Below are 14,507 nucleotides of genomic sequence, written 5' to 3' on the forward strand. Positions count from 1 at the left end.
TTGTTATTCTGTATATCCAAAGAGGGAAGGGCAGAGGTGGGCTGCTGCCGGTTCAGACCGGTTCAGGCGAACTGGTAGGTCTGACTAGCGGGTGGGCCTACCCAACCGCCCCGGCGCTATCCCATCCTATATCACCCTGTTTTTGAAGCCACACGAATGCGTAGAAGGTGTGCATGCACATTTTCAGCGCTGGGCAAACCGATTGTTATATTATGAGACGCCTACCTCTGGGGAAGGGGTCTACTGCATCTCCTTCTATATGGTCAACTTTGTTACATATTCTGAGTAACTGTGTTTAGTGGAATTTTACACATGTCTACTGATGTATAGGTCTCTTTGAATCCAGTGAATTCTCGCACCTAATCTGGAATAGGATTGAAATCTTAACAAATCAAGATTTCCTGTAAGTTCAAGCGATATTTTATTTATTTATTTTGCCATTTACTATCACATTATTGTCATAATTTCCCTTGATTGGCAATATTTCATTTGTTAACCAAGTTTTCTTGTTTAGAAGAGAGTGCATGTAAGAGAGGCATATGATTTTTGCATTTGTAAAGGATACCTGTGTAAGTTATCATATCCTTAGAAAGGATTTACTAACATCAAGTTTAAATATAACTATTCCCCAATAATCTAGAAAGAAAACCTAACGTTCTTATTATGAGCCGTGGAGGCGCAGCGGTTAAATGCAGTACCGCAGGTTAATTCTGCCGACTGCTAGAAGTTCGGCAGTTCGATCCTGACCGGCTCAAGGTTGACTCAGCTTTCCATCCTTCCGAGGTTGGTAAAATGAGGAGCCAGATCGTTGGGGGCAAATATGCTGATTCTGTAAACCGCTTACAGAGGGCTGTAAAACATTGTGAAGCGCTGTATAAGTCTAAGTGCTATTGTTATTCTACTTTATCCCACAATAAAATATTATTCATTGTGGAGTCTCATCTGCACAATGAATTCCATTTTTTTTTTTTACTGTACCTGTGCCTTTTACCAAAACGACTACGGTTCTTTCCCCAGTGATTTTATATAGTCCTTATTAAAATATTTTTTTTTCTTAATATAAAATGCAAATAGAAATGAACACAATGGAAAACATGGGAAAGGGAAAGGGGAAAGAGAAGAGAAACAAAAAGCAGAGACGTCCAACTTCTTTCAATGTAGCAAGATGCATAATAGAAATGTGGGAACGTAACAATTCCAGGCTGGTGACTCATTTAACCCCACTTGTAGCTCTGCCTGCTGTTCTCTTATGTCAGTGGTAGTCAACCTGGTCCCTACCGCCCACTAGTGGGCGTTCCAGCTTTCATGGTGGGTGGTAGGGGTTTTGTCCGATACTGAAGCACTTTCCTTTTTTTAAATTTAATTGACTTTTTTAAAAAAATTCATAGCATTATTTAAAAACATTTTCGTTAGGTTTTCATAAAATTCCCTGTGACAATTTAAATTTTTGAAAATATACTATTTGTATCGCCCATGCATAAGTTTAGTTCATGTTACATGAGTGAAACTAAATTGCACTATAGTGCGACCGCAAACAAAAGAGCCTTGTCTCAGAATAGCTGGCGCATCTCCCCCCACACCACCCAGCTGTAACAGATAAGCAGAGCTAGTAACCGGCGCCCCCCCAAACCCAATCCACGATGCGCGAGAGACATGTGCAGACGACGATACATGGCGCATTACTGTGGAATCGGTAGGCGGTTAGAAAATTTTACTACTAACAGAGATACAAAAGTGGGCGGTAGGTATAAAAAGGTTGACTACCCCTGTCTTACATCATGTGGGTTCAAGCAGTAGAGAAATATTTGTCACCTGATTATGCCTATAAAGTAAGACACATTGAAAGTCAGTAAGTCTGATCAGTTATTTCCTCAGTGCCCTGGAACCGTTCTGTCAAGTGAAAGCGTTTAACAGAACAACAGAGTTGGAAGGGACTTTAGAGGTCTTCTAGTCCAACCCCCTGTACAAGCAGGAGACTCTATACCACTCCAGACAAGTGGCTGTCCAGTCTCTTCTTAAAAGCCTCCAGTGTCAGCTTTGGAAGCCATACTAGGCCGGAAGCTTCCGTGCTGCCACTTTCTCATGTGTGGGAGAGTAGGAGGGGGGATTTAGTAGAGGGGCCCATTAGACACAATAACATTCTTCCTGGTGGTCAAGGTCAGGCCGATCCTGCATCTGGAGAAGGAGTGGTCGGAGTGATGTCTCGAGATGGGACGGATGGCGATGGCAGCATGTGATCGACTGCGGAGTGAGGGGATGGTTTTGATTTACTGAGGGAAAACCTGGACCTCTCAGATTCGGGTTTTCCCAGATGTGCCAGTTTACCTATCCTAGTAAATAGAACTTTGAAAGATGCTTGCTTTGGAGTTTTTACTTGGAGTGGGGTTTTTTTTCTGGAACGCTGACATCCAGTGGTGGAGCACCCACAACTTCTGAAGGCAAGCCGTTCCACAGATAAATTGTTCTAACTGTCAGGATATTTCTCCTTAATTCTAGGTTGCTTCTCTCCTTGTGTCAGCCTCCACTCCAATCTTCATATCTTTTTGTACTCCTTATATTCAGTTGTTAGATAGCATGGGATTTTATTTCTAATGTAAATAGCTCTTGGATTCAAGTTAAGTAGAGAGGGCCCTTTAAGAGTGTCAGTCAGACATAATTAAGTGGGGAGGGGAGATTAATGTTTTGAATTCAACAGGAATGTTTGAGCGCGAACTCTAACGGACATTGCATTCCTGATATGATTGACAGCCAGAGACCTGCGGAAGAAGATTACCACGGGACCCCGGGAAGGAGCTGGCATTGGACCAGACCTGATGACCTCTTGGGGAAGAGGAGGGAGAAATAGGGGGGATATAGATTGTTAGCCATATTTTGTCTCAGATTCAACTTTATACTGCTGCAATCAAGATGTACCTAGTAAAAGTACTTTTCTTTATTTTCAAATGAAGTCAAGGTGTATTCTTTCCTAGATATAATCAGAGGCAGCCTGACACCTTGATTAGTTTCCATCCATTGCTTCTGGTCCTGCCTTCCGGTGCTTTGGAAAATAGATTGACCCCCCCCCTCTTTTCTGTGGCAGCCCCTCAAGTATTGGGACACTGCTGTCATGTCATCTCTAGTCCTTCTTCTCTCTAGACCAGGCATATCCAATTCCTGCAACCGTTCTTCATAATGTCTTTCATCAGAACAAGGAAATTTCCCATTTCTCCCTCTTACTCCTTAGAAACTTTCTTCTCTCTTTCTCCATCTTGTTTGCTCCTCATCTGCAGATCACTTGCCCTAGAAACAATCCTATGCTTACCTGGATATTATAAATTCAGCATTGCGAGACAGTTTTCACCAGTGGTAACATGATTTTTTTGATTAAACGTAATAACAGAGTTGGAAGGGACCTTGGAGGTCTTCTAGTCCAACCCCCTGCCCAGGCAGGAAACCCTACATCATCTCAGACAGATGGTTATCCAACATTTTCTTAAAAATTTCCAGTGTTGGAGCATTTACAACTTCTGCAGGCAAGTTGTTCCACTTATTAATTGTTCTAACTGTCAGGAAATTTCTCCTTAGTTCTAAGTTGCTTCTTTCTTTGATCAGTTTCCACCCATTGCTTCTTGTTCTACCCTCAGGTGCTTTGGAGAATAACTTGACTCCCTCTTCTTTGGGGCAGACCCTGAGATACTGGAACAGTGCTATCATGTCTCCCCTAGTCCTTCTTTTCATTAAACTAGGCATACCGAGTTCATAAACAGTATCACACTTAGTGACCATATGGATAGATTGTCTCCCGTGGGACCTGATTTTGTCCTGACTGTTTGAGTCTCTCAGTGGTGAATTCCTTTTCTTCTAATTGAGTGCATCCAATTAGCCGCTGGCTGCCTTTTTCTTCTTTCTCTTTCCCCACCATGATAGACTTCTTAAGGGAGATCTTCACATAATGTCTCCAAAATACAATAGTCCAACCCAGTGGTGAAATCTGAACTGGTTTACTACCGGTTCGCTGGCTGCGCATGTGTGCCGCATGCCAGCGTGTGACGCACAGTGTGCACCACATTCCAAAGGCGAGGGGCGTGCGTGTGTGCAGGGCACACCAAAAGGAGGCATGGGGTAAGTAGAACAGCGCATGTGTGTGTGTGTGTGATCAGCTGCGGAGCGCGATCTTCGGAGCCTTTTTTTTATTTTTAAAGGCATTTTTTTACAACCTATTCGCCCGAATAGGTTGTTAAAAAATGCTTTTAAAAGGTAAAAAAAAAAAAAAAGGCTCTGACGATTGCGCCGCACAGCTGTGATTGTGGGAGCCTTTTTAAAAACTTTTTTAAAGCTGAGAACCGGTAGTAAAAAAATGCTAAAAACGTGTAAAAAAAAAAAAGTTCCGACGATCGCGCGTCGCTCACCTGATCGTCGAAACTTTTTTTTTATTTACATTTTTTACTACCAGTTCGGCGAATCAATAGCCTTTTTTTACTACCGGTTCGGGTGAACTGGACCGAACTGGGAGTATTTCACCCCTGGTCCAACCTCCTGCCTAAGTCAGGAGTCCTTGTACCATGTTTTCCAGAAAATAAGACGCTCTCTTATAAGTTTTTGCCACCAAAAAAGGCACCAGGTCTTATTTTCGGGGTGGTGATCCACTGATTCACCTCATTTGCACGTGTCGCTCCCGGCCTCCTTTTCACTATCAGAGGCCTTCAGGAACTTCTTCGGCCGCAAGGCCAGCAAGGCTTTCCTGAAGGCCTCTGCCGCCGATAACAGAGCTCTGGATCGATCCGAAGCTCCGTTATCAGCTACAGAGGTGTTCAGGAAAACCTTGCCGGCTGCAGAAGAAATGGGCCAAGGTGTGCATGGCCCGGTAAGGTAAGTAGTAGGGCACTCCATCCCCCTCATCCCAACCTAGCTTAATTTTTACCCGCGCACCTTTTTTTTTTTTTAATTTGAATTTATATCCCGCCCTTCTCCGAAGACTCAGGGCGGCTTACATTGTGTTAAGCAATAGTCTTCATCCATTTGTATATTTATATACAAAGCCAACTTATTGCCCCCCCAACAATCTGGGTCCTCATTTTACCTACCTTATAAAGGATGGAAGGCTGAGTCAACCTTGGGCCTGGTGGGACTCGAGCCTGCAGTAATTGCAGGCAGCTGTGTTTTAATAACAGGCTGCATTAGCCTGGTGAGCCACTTCCCAGCCCTTGGAGTAAGCGGGGTCTTAATTAGGGCTTATATTGGGGGAGGGCTTATATCGGGCGCATGTGTAAAAATCAAAAATCAAGTCGCGAGTTGAAGACGTTTTGGTTCTCCTGCGCAGGGCTGGCTTAAAGTAATTTTAATAGGGGCTTATTATGGTTTTTATTATAGTTTTAATTTTGTTTCGGCGTAATTTAATCAGGTTTTTAAAATTGTTTTAATGTTTGTGTGATTGTGTTTTTATCTGGCTGTAAACCGCCCTGAGTCCTTCGGGAGAAGGTCGGTATATAAATTCAATAAATAAATAAATAAATAAATAAGCTAGGATTTACTTTTGGAGTAGGTTGTATTTTTGGGAGAAACACGGTACCATCCCGGACAAATAGTTGTAATGATCGTAAAGTGAGTCATTATGAACAAACCAATTTCGCAGGGCTTTTTTTTGGTGGCAATTGTTAAGAATCCCATTGTTTGCTCTATAGCGCTTTTGCCAAAACCCAGAAGTAAGTACCAGGAAGTTGGACAATTGTCATAAATTGTGGTCAGGAGACCATGGGATTGTCGTGTCCCACTCCTCCGCTGACGGCCGGGTCAGGGAAATCCGAATCAGGCGTGCCTCTGCAGCTCTGCCAAAGTCCTAGCAAAGTCCTCAGGGCAGGCAGGAGACCAGAAAGTGACTTCAGCAAGATAAGGTAGACTTTGCCTGACTCAGAGAATGCCAGAAAGCAGATCCTTTATATAGGCCATGGGGTGTGGCTCCATGACTCAGCACTTATCCAGGCCTGCCCCTCCCTTCCTTCTGTCGCCGCCGCCTATCAATTCTTCTGAAGCGAGGGTCACTCCAGTCGGCAGCTGTTGGTAATTGACCTTCCTCAGGCTCACATGCTGTGGAGGAGGGGGAGGGGTCTAGTTGCTCCGTTTGCCTGGGCATGGAGCCAGAGCTGGGGGCTGGAGGTGCTTCCTCCTCCTCCGCCTGTCTGGGCATGGAGCCAGGGCTGGGGCCGGGAGGCATACTAGGACATTCCTCAGCTTTCGGAAGCAGATAAGAAGGCCCCGGCTGCGGCGAGAGCGGGCAAGACACAACAGGGATGCTACGAACGGTTGTAGATGTGGGCTGTTTGCTGAGTGTCCGAAATGCAGTTATGTGACCGGGGAGTGGGCACGTCCGTCAGAACTTCAGAATCAGGTTGTAAGTTTCTTTTGCAGGATTCATTGTAACTTTGAACAGTTGCTAAGCGACCGGTCATAAGTCGAAGACTACTTGTATTGTTAAATTTCAATTTTTCAGAAGGAAGCCTAGACCTAGCCTAGCCAGGTTGTTCTTCAGTTAAAAGGAAATTTCTCTGTTGGCAAAAGTAAAACCACACAGGATCTGGGCAACTGCCTGAGTGTCAGTTTTGTCTAATGGCTAGGCTAAAAAGCCAGAGGTTGTGAGTTCAAGTCCTGCCTTAGGCATGAAAACCGACTGGATGACTTTGGACTAATCTCCCAGAGAAAGTGAGTTCTAGTCCTGCCTTGGGTATGAAAGCCAGTTGCGTGACTTTGGGCCAATCATTCATAGACGGTGAGTTCTAGTCCCGCCTTAAGTATGAAAGCCTGTTGGGTGACTTTGGGCCAATCATTCATAGATGGTGAGTTCTAGTCCCGCCTTAGGTTTGAAAGCCAGTTGGGTGACATTGGGCCAATCATTCATAGATGGTGAGTTCTAGTCCTGCCTTGGGTATGAAAGCCAGTTGCGTGACTTTGGGCCAATCATTCATAGATGGTGAGTTCTAGTCCCACCTTAGGTATGAAAGTCTGTTGGGTGACTTTGGGCCAATCATTCATAGATGGTGAGTTCTAGTCCCGCCTTAGGTTTGAAAGCCAGTTGGGTGACATTGGGCCAATCATTCATAGATGGTGAGTTCTAGTCCCGCCTTAGGTTTGAAAGCCAGTTGGGTGACATTGGGCCAATCATTCATAGATGGTGAGTTCTAGTCCCGCCTTAGGTTTGAAAGCCAGTTGGGTGACATTGGGCCAATCATTCATAGATGGTGAGTTCTAGTCCCGCCTTAGGTATGAAAGTCTGTTGGGTGACTTTGGGCCAATCATTCGTAGATGGTGAGTTCTAGTCCCGCCTGAGGTATGAAAGTCTGTTGGGTGACTTTGGGCCAATCATTCATAGATGGTGAGTTCTAGTCCCGCCTTAGATTTGAAAGCCAGTTGGGTGACATTGGGCGAATCATTCATAGATGGTGAGTTCTAGTCCCGCCTTAGGTTTGAAAGCCAGTTGGGTGACATTGGGCCAATCATTCATAGATGGTGAGTTCTAGTCCCGCCTTAGGTATGAAAGTCTGTTGGGTGACTTTGGGCCAATCATTCGTAGATGGTGAGTTCTAGTCCCGCCTGAGGTATGAAAGTCTGTTGGGTGACTTTGGGCCAATCATTCATAGATGGTGAGTTCTAGTCCCGCCTTAGATTTGAAAGCCAGTTGGGTGACATTGGGCCAATCATTCATAGATGGTGAGTTCTAGTCCCGCCTTAGGTTTGAAAGCCAGTTGGGTGACATTGGGCCAATCATTCATAGATGGTGAGTTCTAGTCCCGCCTTAGGTATGAAAGTCTGTTGGGTGACTTTGGGCCAATCATTCGTAGATGGTGAGTTCTAGTCCCGCCTGAGGTATGAAAGTCTGTTGGGTGACTTTGGGCCAATCATTCATAGATGGTGAGTTCTAGTCCCGCCTTAGATTTGAAAGCCAGTTGGGTGACATTGGGCCAATCATTCATAGATGGTGAGTTCTAGTCCCGCCTTAGGTTTGAAAGCCAGTTGGGTGACATTGGGCCAATCATTCATAGATGGTGAGTTCTAGTCCCGCCTTAGGTATGAAAGTCTGTTGGGTGACTTTGGGCCAATCATTCGTAGATGGTGAGTTCTAGTCAGTGGTGGGATTCAAGTCATTTAACAACCGGTTCTCTGCCCTAATGATTTCTTCCAACAACCAGTTTGCCAAACTGCTCAGAAAGTTAACAACCGTTTCTTCCGAAGTGGTACGAACTGGCTGAATCCCACCACTGGTTCTAGTCCCGTCTTAGGTATGAAAGTCTGTTGGGTGACTTTGGGTCAATCATTCATAGATGGTGAGTTCTAGTCCCGCCTTAGGTATGAAAGCCAGCTGGGTGACTTTGGGCCAGTCCCTCTTTCTCAGCCCAACTCACCTCACAGGGTTGTTGTGGGGGGAAAAGGAGGAGGCAGGTTTGTGGGATATGTTCAATGCCTTGAGTTATTTGTACAAATAATAATGGTGGGATACAAACAAACAGATAAATTGAAGTCATATGTAAAGAAACCACTTTGTTCTTTTGTTTTTCTCAGATAAAGTATACAAGGAGATACAAAATATTTGTTCCTCGGGCTTAATTTGCTATCAGGATCGAAAGAAACTGCCCTATACCAACGCTGTGATTCATGAGATCCAGCGGATCTATTATGTCTTAACTTTTGGCATTGCCAGAAGATGCAGGAAGGATGTGAACATGCTTGGTTTTTACATCCCAAAGGTACTGATCATTTATACCATTGCAGTCCTGTATTGAACGGGGCTCTTTTAGATATATTTTTTGATGTTTAATAATATAATAATAATGTTCATAGATACTTAGAACTAATAGATTTAAACTAAATGTCAACCGCTTTAATCTAGATTGCAGAAAATATGACTTTTGTAACAGAATCATCAGTGCTTGGAATACTTTACCTGACTCTGTGGTCTCTTCCCATAATCCTAAAAGTTTTATCCAAAAACTTTCTACTATTGACCTCACCCCATTCCTAAGAGGACCATAAGGGGCATGCATAAGTGCACAAGCGTGCCTACCGTTCCTGTCCTATTGTTTTTCTTTTCTTCTTCCTATATATATGCTTATACCTCCTTATATTTACCCATATATGTGTTTATATACTATATAATCTTTTTGTATGATACCTACATATATTGTTGTGACAAAATAAAAAAAATAAATAAAAAAAATAAAATAAATCTTTTAGATACTTAGGAATTTCTGACCTGGCACAGAATCTGAAAAGTGAGATATTATTTTCCTTCTCCTCCCAAAGATCTGAAGAACAAGAAACTATAGGGCACTTCCTCTCCATTTTGTCTCTTCCTTTTTGCCTTCTCCATTTTGTGCTTCCATTTTGTGCTGTGTTTGCACTTGCTATTTCTCTTCTCTACAACATGGAAAAACCTACAATGGTATTGTATATAAAGACATTTTCTTATGTAGATGAATCCTGCAGTTTCATTTAATGGTGTGTGTGATTGTGTGTGCTGTAACAAACTCTGACACAATCTGGTATTTGAAGAGACTTGAGAATGCTTACAATGGTCTGAATTAGTTTATAATAATAATAACAGAGTTGAAAGGGACCTTGGAGGTCTTCTAGTCCAACCCTCTGCCCAGGCAGGAAACCCTACACCGTTTCAGACAAATGGTTATCCAACATTTTCTTAAAAAGTTCCAGTGTTGGAGCATTCACAACTTCTGCAGGCAAGTTGTTCCACTTATTGATTGTTCTGACTGTCAGGAAATTTCTCCTTAGTTCTAAGTTGCTTCTCTCCTTGATTAGTTTCCACCCATTGCTTCTTGTTTTATCCTCAGGTGCTTTGGAGAATAGCTTGACTCCCTCTTCTTTGTGGCAGCCCCTGAGATATTGGAACACAGCTATCATGTCTCCCCTAGTTCTTCTTTTCATTAAACTAGACATACCCAGTTCCAGCAACCATTCTTTATATGTTTTAGCCTCCAGTCCCTTAATCCTCTTGGTTGCTCTTCTCTGCACTCTTTCTAGAGTCTCAACATCTTTTTTACATCGTGGCGACCAAAACTGAATGCAGTATTCCAAGTGTGGCCTTACCAAGGCATTATAAAGTGGTATTTCATGCATACTTAATACGGGAAACAGAAATGTTGGAAGATGGAAATGCTGGTTGTCAGGAAGCAACTAACTATTGTTTTGTTCGTCAATAAAATAACATCACCATGACAAATTGATGGGGATGTTGGCTGTCGCAAACACTGTAATTTCCGTCATATCCCTGAAACACATTCTGATTAAGAATAGAGTAGTGGCGTGTTTGACTTAGAAATGTTCTGATTGAGTTGATTTTTCCTTACAGGGGTCTATAATTGTACCCGATCTCCGTTCAGTTCTTCTGGATCCCATGCAGTGGGAGACCCCTGACAAATTCAACCCCAATCATTTTTTGGACAAAGATGGAAATTTTGTGGCGAGGGAAGAGTTTCTTCCTTTTGGAGCAGGTAAACCAGTGGTGAAATTCATTTTTTTTTACGACCGGTTCTGTGGGCGTGGCTTGGTGGGCGTAGTGTGGCTTAGTGGGCGTGGCTTGGTGGGCACGGCAGGGGAAGGATACTGCAAAATCTTCATTCCCTCCCCAATCCTGGGGGAAGGATATTGCAAAATCTCCATTCCCACCCTACTCTGGAACCAGCCAGAGGCGGTATTTGCTGGTTCTCCGAAGTACTCAAAATTTCCGCTATTGGTTCTCCAGAACCTGTCAGAACCTGCTGGATTTCACCCCTGAGGTAAATGTATTTTATGCTCTGACTATAACTCCTGGAAGTAGCATAAGTAGTGTCTTTATGGCTCTAGAACCAACATGTTGCCTAAGGGTGGCTTCCACTTATCTTTAGTACCGGTTCGCAGCGGGAGTGCGCGCATGCGCAGATAACACATGATGATGTCGTGGCGAGTGGGTGGAGCCTCCCGCCAGTTTTACTTCCAGTTCTATTGAACCGGACCGAACTGGGACCAACCCACCACTGATGTTGCCACATGTTTCTTAAGATCAAACGTATTACAGTTAGCCCTGGATTTATAACTATTTGTTTAGTGACCCTTCAAAGTGGCAACATCACTGAAAAAAAGTGATTTATCACCGGTCTTCACTCTTAACAACCGTTGCAGCATCCCCGTGGTCACGTGCTCAAAATTCAAGTGTGTTCTGTCCCCCTCGCCTCAGTTTGAGCGATGACTTAATTAGCTGGCAACTATTAGCTTCTGGCAGCAAACTAGCGAGCGTCTGCCAACTGTCTCCGTTATCTCGCTTGATGCCGATGAGTCAGCCAGGAACAAACAGTACTTCAGCTCTAGTTAAGCAGTTGATTTGCTTGCCACGAAGAGGTATAGCATCTCTTGCTGCTTTTATATCCTGTGGGGTGTGGCTCCATGACTCAGCACTTCCTAGGCCTGCCCCACCCTTGCTTCTGTTGTTCCCGCCTCTCCTGCCTACGAAACCTAGGGTCCAGCCAGGCCTGATTGCCATCAGCTGGGTATGGAGGCGTGGCCTGGGGCGGGGGAAAGAGTCAGGGGATGGAGGCCTTGTTATCTCCTCCACCTGGCCTGCCTCTGGCTCCTGGAGCTGAGCCAGGGAAGCCGGTGCTCCCGAGGTAAGTCCTGATGACCCTTCCCCCTCACTTTCCAAGTCACTTTCTGGCAGGGCCCCTGGCTCGGGGAGCGCAGACACAACAAAGTGCTTGTCTACTTGCATGTACTTATAACAGTTGCGCGGTCTCAGAGTCATGTGATCACCATGCGTAACCTTCCCAGCTGGCTTCTGAAAAGCAAAATCAATGGGGAAGCCAGATTTACTTAACAACTGCACAATTCACTTAACAACTGCAGTGATTCGCTTAACAACTGTGGCAAACCAGTCGTCAAATGGGGCACAGGTCCCTTAACTGTCTTGCTTAGCAAGGCAAATTTTGAACTCGATTGTGGACATAAGTCGAGGAGAACCTGCATTGATAGAGGCAATTGCTCAGAACAATATATCGGTTAAAAGTCTATAGAGATTCTCAGTCATTCAGGTCATGTGTTGTCCCAAAGGTGCTTTTTCAGGAGGCAACTGGACTGTCTTGTTTTTTTTTTCTTTTGAAGACATTTCACTTCTCATCCAAGAAGCTTCTTCAGCTCTGACTGGATGGTAGGGAATGGAAGGGTTTATATTCCTTGCAGACAACTGGTCATTTGCATCCTTTTTAGAGAGTCCTTGAGGCCACTTGGAGGTTTATCTGTGTCCTCAGGGTCACCTGAGTGGCACAAATGGTTCCTGTAGTCTGCAATTTTTCTGGAAATCTGTTTATACCCCCACACCATTTTAAGGGCGTTCATCCCAAATTGCATAGCTAAAAGTCCATTAGCGCTATTCAGGTGAGCCTGAGGACACAGATAAACCTCCAAGCATTTCCAATGACCCTCTAAAAGGGTGCAAATGACCAGCTGTCAGCAAGGAATATACCGTAAATTTTTCTGTTCCCCACTATCCTTCAGTCAGAGCTGAAGAAGCTTCTTGGATGAGAAGCGAAACGTCTTCAAAAGAAAAAAACAAAAAAGGTCCAGTTGCCTCCTGAAAAAACACCTTTGGGACAACCATGACCTGGATGGCTGAGAATCTCTAAAGGCTTTTAACTATACAATTTGGGATGAAGACCCCAGATATGATGTGGGAGCAGGAATGGATTTCCAGAGAGAGAAAAAAATTGCAGACTAACAGAAACCATTTGCACTACTCAGGTGATCCTGAAAAAGCACCTTTAGGACAATATATCGCTTAATTTCTTACTCTGCCGCTGTCCTGTGTTTCCTCTTCACAGGAGCACGTATATGTTTGGGAGAGCAGATATCGAGAATGGAGATTTTCCTTGTCTTTACCAACCTGCTGACGAACTTCCGGTTTCAGCTGCCTAGAGGAGTTAAACAATTCAGAGAAGAACCTATAAGTGGACTTACAGTGCACCCCCATTCTTATAAAGTCTGTGCTATTCCCCGCCACAATTCGTTGTAAATATCCAAATAACGAGAGTTGCCTATTTATTACTGTGAAATTCTAAGTGTCTGATTGGTCTTCGAAGGGATCTGTTAATTGCGTTAATACGACGCAGCTGATGAGAACATCCATCCATTCCCTCTAAGCTCCAGGCACCCGAGTCAGGACTATCTTGATTAGTCATTCCCAGAATCGTTGTGTAGAAGATGGGAGGCTGGCATCTCTCTTCTTTGTGCCTTGAAGCTTTCCTTTGGAGCAAAAAAATAATTGGAAAAAAGCCCCCACCCACAGCAGTATGATGGGGTTGAGATGACCTCTGGCAGAGTTGAAGAGGCTATACCCAATCTCCACCCATGCCGGGCCTGCTTTGACCTTCCATGCGGTTGCTACGATAAATGGAAACAGCCACAAAGATGGAGTGCCTAGAGATACCCTTTGGGGAACTGTCTATGGCAGGCCTGGCGGCCCACAGGCCGGATGCGTCAAACTGGCGGCCCGCAGACCGGATGCGTCACGCAAAGGCCACGCCCACCCTGGCTCTGCAAAGGCAAAAAAAATGGGATACGTCACGATACGTCACGTGACACCATCGAGTTTGACACCCGTGGTCTGTGGAGTTTCTCAGTCATCCAGGTCACGGTTGTACTAAAGATGCTTTTTCGAAAGGCAATTGGACTTTTTTTTTTTTTTTTGGTTTTCCCTTGAAGACATTTCGCTTCTCATCTTCAGTTCTGACTGAATGGTGGAGGGTGGAAGGATCTATAGGCTTTGCAGTCCTCTGGTTATTAGTACTCTTTCTGAGAGTCACTGAGGCCATTTGTGTTCTCATGGTCACCTGAATAATGCTGATGGGGGCACAAAGAAAGTCCAGTTGCCTTTTGGAAAAGCGCCTTGGGGGACCTTTGGGAAATTGTTCTCGCCAGAGGTAGGGGAACACTTCATCTTGCTCGGATGATACGACTCACCTGGGCGAGTTAGTCCAATCCCCTAAAGTCTTGTGTGTTGTGCCTCGTCCACTTTCCCCGCAGCCGGGGCCTTCTTATCTGCTTCCGAACGCTGAGGAATGTCCTAGCATGCCTCCCGGCCCCAGCCCTGGCTCCATGCCCAGACAGGCTGAGGAAGAAGAAGCGCCTCCAGCCCCCAGGCAAACGGAGCAACTAGACCCCTCCCCCACAGCATGTGAGCCTGAGGAAGGTCAATTACCAACAGCTGCAGACTGGAGTGACCCTCGCTTCAGGAGAATTGATAAGCGGCGTCAACAGAAGGAAGGGAGGGGCAGACCTGGATAAGTGCTGAGTCATGGAGCCACACCCCATGGCCTATATAAAGGATCTGCTTTCTGGCATTCTCTGAGTCAGGCAAAGTCTACCTTATCTTGCTGAAATCACTTCCTGGTCTCCTGCCTGCCTTGAGAACTTTGCTAGGACTTTGGCAGAGCTGCAGAGGCACGCCTGATTCGGATTTCCCTGACCTGGTCGTCAGCGGAGGAGTGGGACACGACATT

General features: G+C 44.8%; 1 protein-coding gene across 1 annotated transcript in view; it reads left to right on the forward strand.

Moving 5' to 3' along the window:
* The window catches only part of LOC131201338 (cytochrome P450 2J2-like), a 49,224-nt gene extending 36,203 nt beyond the window's left edge, over positions 1 to 13,021 (forward strand). Inside the window, exons 7-9 of the mRNA XM_058189159.1 lie at positions 8,530 to 8,714; positions 10,334 to 10,475; positions 12,831 to 13,021. Coding sequence (XP_058045142.1) covers positions 8,530 to 8,714; positions 10,334 to 10,475; positions 12,831 to 13,021 — 518 coding nt within the window. The remainder of the gene's footprint in view (positions 1 to 8,529; positions 8,715 to 10,333; positions 10,476 to 12,830) is intronic.
* The last annotated feature ends 1,486 nt before the right edge of the window (positions 13,022 to 14,507 follow it).

Source organism: Ahaetulla prasina, chromosome 6, assembly GCF_028640845.1.
Source record: "Ahaetulla prasina isolate Xishuangbanna chromosome 6, ASM2864084v1, whole genome shotgun sequence".
Taxonomy (NCBI): domain Eukaryota; kingdom Metazoa; phylum Chordata; class Lepidosauria; order Squamata; family Colubridae; genus Ahaetulla; species Ahaetulla prasina.